At 39.7% G+C, this 5935-nt stretch overlaps 1 protein-coding gene across 2 annotated transcripts in view; it reads right to left on the minus strand.

Moving 5' to 3' along the window:
• met (MET proto-oncogene, receptor tyrosine kinase) overlaps positions 1–5935 on the minus strand; it is a 104882-nt gene that overhangs the window by 46304 nt on the left and 52643 nt on the right. For both annotated transcript variants that reach the window (XM_015042319.1, XM_015042318.1), the window contains exons 9-10: positions 5485–5655; positions 5118–5217 (exon numbers count right to left, since the gene is read on the minus strand). In XM_015042319.1, coding sequence (XP_014897805.1) covers positions 5118–5217; positions 5485–5655 — 271 coding nt within the window. The remainder of the gene's footprint in view (positions 1–5117; positions 5218–5484; positions 5656–5935) is intronic.

A 5935-nucleotide genomic window follows, 5' to 3' on the forward strand; every position in this document is an offset into this window, starting at 1 on the left:
TATATATATATATATATATATATATATATAATTAATCCCAGTTAAAGCAGTTCTGCACTTGAGGTAAGAGGTTATGGAACTTTTATTTAAAAAATGTTTTTAGATATTTGTTAAAATGATCACCATATTGTGACAGTATAATATGAAACACACTGATCCTGGTCCTGCTGAAGGTTTCTCCTTGCTAAAACCAAGTGGTTGCTCTCCACTGTCGCCGCATGCTTAAGACGAGTGATTACTGCAGTCAATGACTCAAAGTAATTAGTTGCTCTTTCGTAGACAGGTAACATTTTACTGGACGCCAATAAATGATCAAATGACTCTGGGAGCTTTGTATGCTCTAAAAAAACCTCCCAAACAGGCCAAATCATGAGTTCATGCGCTGGAATCTGAACAACTGTACATAAACTCTACGCAGTTAAAAACGATGCATTCTGCCACGTCACAGAGATGTGCTAATTATAACGTACAGAAACCAATTGTAGCATTTGGGTTTGTGTATTTTTAGAGCGATATCGGCTGCTGGCTCCGTTCAGCTCTTATCCAGAGCGAGCCGCTTCAGTGTTTAGCCTTGGCGCGATCAGACGGTTTGTTCCCACCCGGAAGTTTCCAGGTCCGGCGCCGAGTGCCTGCTGTTGTCCGTCAGTTCCACTGGAGAGGCTCGCCGTTAATCGATTAAAGACGCAGCGATGACAACATCTGGAGAGGGATCATCGGAGTTCTTGGGATTATAAACCTGATTTTGGAGCTTTTAACTTCAGCTTGCCCTCATTGTTGGTGTGTAATGAAGCTTAAGCCCCCCTGAGACCCATCAACCGCTGACCTGAACACAGGTCAACGACCAGAGAAAGGGAAACTGAAACGCGAGACAGCAAGAGTGGGCTCTCTCTCTCTGTGTGTGTGAGGGCAATAAAAAAAGGATATTCCATCACAAAGAGTTGAGATGGAACTCTTATTTGAAGAGTGTGTGTGTGTGTGTGTGTGTATGCATGTGTGTTTACGGAGCATGTTATTATCTCCTGACTGAACCTGCAGCGGCGTGTGCGTCAGGATGACAGATAGCATCATTACAAGGCACTGCGTGTCCTCAAACCGTCTCCCTTTGGCAAACAGCAGCACACCTTCCCGCGCCGCGTGAACCAGGAAACACTTTCTGCTCTAACAGAAGGCGCTTCAGTCAGCCATGTCGTCATTGTGAGGACAGAGAGAAATGCTGCAGAGAAAGTTACAGAAAATATCTTTGGACTTGTTCTTCTGCTTTGTTCTGCTTCCTTAGAGTGAGTCTCAAAACATACATGTTTATTTACTTATTTTTAGAGCTTCATTTTGTGTTTTTCCTTTAAGACAGTGAAATTAGCAGCAGCAGCAATAAAACCTTTGCCTCCAGGCATAAAAATTGACAACAGTAGCCAGTAAGCAGTGGTTAGGGTTACGGTTATGATCACTATTATTGCTCCTTGTCATTTCCAGTAGTTATATAAAAAACTTTGCTTGCACAGCACTAGAGCAGCCAAAGGCATGTTGGACATCTGCAAGTTTTACCTTCAGCTTCTATGTGCCACAAATCTGGATCAAGCATCCAGAAAACTGCAAAGCTGTTTTAAGTCAAGACTGAAAGGCACCTGAACCATAACAACAGGAACATTCACCAACATGTTTGCTGTGTAACAATGATTTTAATGATTGCACTTGACAAAATGTAATGTTTAAATGAACCGTAGAAATGCACAAATTGAAATGTGGAAAATACATTTGCTGAGTGTAAACACGCCAATTTTGAAAAGACTGACATTTTTCGATAGAAACTTTTTTTTTGCTAAGATAAAGTGTTTTTTTGTGGCCTTATTGAAATGGGTGTATTTTATAAAACTGCAATGGAAACTTCTGTGTTCACATCACACAAGTCACGCAATCAACGACCGGATGTCACTACTGGCGGAAACGACAAAGAAGACGTCAGGAAGTGGTCAGAAGATGATGGTGTATATTTGCTGATTAATGATTGAATTATGAACATATCTCATGTAACTACCATTTGTTTTAATGACAAACGGACGTATTCATGTGTGATTTCAATTTAATTTCTTATTTAATGGAAACACTGCAACTATAATATTATGTTTTTCAACTTCAGAAGAACATAGACAAAGATTTGTGTTTATTTTTAATGGAAACACTTGTGTGATGTAATGATGTTTTTATATTTTTTAGCACTGAACTGCGTTGTTGCGGAGAAGCAATATAGAAATAAACTTGATTGATTGATTAAGGTTTATATTCCTTTGTTGTCAGAAAACAAACGAAAACACAAAGAAGACAAAACTATCAGAGTGACATTTTTGCATGACCCTCACATGAACAGATGTGTTCATGTGAACTTCAAACCAAGTCTAGTTTTGTTTGGACTTATGAACCGGGTGAGGTTTTATATGCATTAAACACCTTTTCATTGCCTTCGTAATTGAGCACAGTCAACTCTGGAGGCTTGAAAAGCAGCGTGGTGAAAGTCATGTTGAATAATTTCAAACAGCTCCAGGCTGAGAGTGTAAAAAGCAGCTGTGCTGAGGCAGAGATGACGCTTCCCAGACACAAGGCTGCGCGTCTCAGTGCCGGGCCCGGTGGAGGTGAGCGGAGCCAGCGGCTCCATGAGGTTCTGCTACTGTGCGTGAGTCACGGGGTGACAGCTGGATCCTGCAGAATCAGACTGTGGAGTTTCCATTTCCTGTCCTCTCATGTGTGTCTGAAACTGTAGCCGTTTTCCTTTGTCAGGAATTGTTTCTCTTCTGAAACGCTTTCTCGAATGCAATTTTTTTTTTTTTTAAATGAGAATAACATTCATGTGTCTGAGGTAGTGAAATGTTTATTAGCTCCCATTTTCATTTTTTGAGTCAAATTGAGTTCGGATGTGGAAAAGACCCAACCAAGCCGAGTTCATGAACTGAAAGTCATCAGTCAAAGGTAAAAAAAAATGCATACATGCAGCTCCTGGGACGGAACAATTCAAGTTCAATAGAGCAAGACAAGGCTTCAGAAATGTTTTACTGAAAACTAAAAATCATTTCTTATCCCTTCAAAAATGAAGGTTTCACAAATCACCAGCTCTTTCACAGAATCTTCAGCTAGTCAGTCATTCCAGTCTTTCACGATTCCACACATGCGGGAAATCAACATGTCCCTGTCCTTTCTTTACTCAGAAGCATAATTGTGATTTTATTGCAAAAAAAAAAAAAAGCAAAAACATTATTTGTAGGTGGTAGTATTTTGAACTTCTACTTCACTGCTGCCTCAGCTTTACTTGGTGTCAAGTTAAAGTATGCGGTATTGTGAATAACAAAAATGTAGCAATTTAACATCTTTAAAGAATGTCTTTTATTTGCTTGGTATTTCCACATCAATTTTCCTTTTACTGTAAGTTTTCCAAGTGGTTTAATAAGAAAATAAAAAAGATATGTAAAAATTCTTTGCAAAAATTAACACTATGAAATTTGTGATCTTGACTTCAAAAGTTGTAGTTTTTGGCTTTCACACAAGTACAAATTTTATTTTATTTTTAATTTTACATTTTATGAATTTCAAACTGGGTTTTAAAGAATTTTGGTTCACTGTAGAAATATCCAGTTATGTTTTTATTAGTTTAAGAAAGTTATCAATCAATTAATCATTTTCTAAACTGGAACGTTTTCTTGACTCAGTTAACTCAAAAAAGTCACTGAATACTTTCAATCTAATAAACAAATAAAAGAAAAACAATCCTGATGTAACGTGTAACGCAACACATTGTGGAAATGTAGTGGAGTAAAAGTTGAAAGTATGGATGAATGATGAATTAACTATGTAAGTTAATTAAGAATATATAAAAAATGTACTTCAGTAACAAAGTACTTGTTCTTGGCTACATTCCACCGCTGAATATTAGAAACAATCGTTAAAATCGATTCCCACCGTCCAGCCCGCTTTGGAAATAAAACTCTCTTCATCATCTTGCAATCTCAGTCAGACAATATTAAAACCATGAAGAAGAAACATAAAGCGTGACTCTGTCTGTTTTATTGACGGCAATTCAAGATAAATGATAGTAAAATGCTTTTCACAGCAGCGTGCAGTTAAAGTGAATGATGCTCATATTTGATCAGACCTGTTGGATCGCTCTGCATCTGAAGACATTTTAAACCTGTGCAGGTGTGTGAAACTCAACAAGAGCACTCTACACACCAGAATCCAGTTTATTCTAAACTCATTATCTCATTAAAGAGCCTCGCATCTGACAATGATTGGTCAGAACTCATCCTTTTAAGTCGTTTATCGGGCAGCATAAGGAATGGAGTGACCAGCGGGATGTAAATGATCTGGAAGCGGTTTTCCTGCTAGGAGTTAATAAAGTTAAAGCTGCTCTCTGCTTAACTTTCCATCACTGCTATGCTACAGTTTACTTCACAGCTTTTAATGAGGCAAAACTTAATGTGATTATCACAAATCTAATCATATTTACTCATAAAGCACTTTTAAAAAGAGTGCTGTACGATAATGAAAGGAAAGAGAAGCGATTAGAAAAAAAACAGATCAAAGAACAACAAGCAGAAACACACAAAACATTTGAAATCTAAAAAGAAAACTTGAAAGGAAATGAGTTAAGTCTTAAAGGAGAAACGTCAGGGATTCATGAAACATTTATGAAATATGTAAAAATACAAAAAAATGTAGCTTTTTAAAAAAAATTATGAGCATCTTATGAGACAAGTATTGATAATCAAACATGGAGAATTCTAAACTTAAGGGGCTGAATGAAAAATCTGGTCAATGTGGCAAGTTTTTTGTTTTCCCGATTGCTTGATTTATCGTCAGAACAATCGACAGATTACTAAAATAATCATAATCAGCAGCAACTCCAATGTTGTGTAAGAGAAATGCTGGGATTAAACTGTATGCAGGAATTTATCAAATATGAGTTTGACTGATCTTGTTGAGTGCAAGAAAGGAAACGGGTGGAAATGTGTTTCCTTTCAGCTACATCGAAACAAAAAACTGTTTTTCACGGAGTGTTTCTTCGCTTTGTTCCAAGTGAGGATTTAAATGTGTCAAGATCACGGCCTGATGGAGAAGCTTCCTGTCACACTCACCACGTGGAAGACGGCGGTGTCCTGAGCCGTCCTGAGAACCATCTGGGGCTGGAGGCCGGACTGGAGGTAGGAGCCCTGAGCCGAGACGGTGCAGCCTCCGCTACGGCGAGGGGACGGAGAGCAGTGTTAGCATCAGACACAGGAGATTCCCGCCGGGAGGCAACTGCTGTTCGCGTTAGCAGCTCGTCACCTCCCACTCACTTCCTACTGCTGTAAAACTCCGGCATTAGTCTGCCTCATCCCACCCATCATCGCTCCTCTGTCAGGCGATGACACACGGACGAGCTTAGGTTCACATTCGTGGCAATTCTAGCGTGACGTGCGGAGACGCCGGGGACCAAAATGAGAACCGCGTTTGGACCCTCACCTCACGAAGGAGCGCAGTGGCTGGATGCTGCTTATGACCGGGTCCTCATTGTAGGTGAACGGCACGGGCGCCTGGCGCTCCACCGAATCCACCGTCAGCTTCACCGGCTGCTCAGACGGGACGGCGTGTGTGTGCGGTGGCGTCTTACAGATCAGCATGGAGAACGACAGGCTGAGGGCGGAACGGTGCAGAGGGTTACAGTTAGCTGTTAGTCCAGCAAAGGATTCTAAACACTTAAAGGGTCAGTGTTATGTTTTCCAGCTGCGAACAATCAATTAACTATGTCACCTTCAGGTGTTATAAAGATGCTGTATACATATCAAAAATGACATAAAAGAAATTTTACTGTTATAACACCTTGAAATTGGGCCTCTGTCTCTTTAACCCTCTATGGCATGACTTTTTGTTTTTTTGGGGAAAAAATATTTTCCTGCATTCTTTGGGAGCTTGT

This window comes from Poecilia latipinna, unplaced genomic scaffold (genome assembly GCF_001443285.1).
Source record: "Poecilia latipinna isolate Pla-1442-1.1 unplaced genomic scaffold, P_latipinna-1.0 Scaffold585, whole genome shotgun sequence".
Taxonomy (NCBI): Eukaryota; Metazoa; Chordata; class Actinopteri; order Cyprinodontiformes; family Poeciliidae; genus Poecilia; species Poecilia latipinna.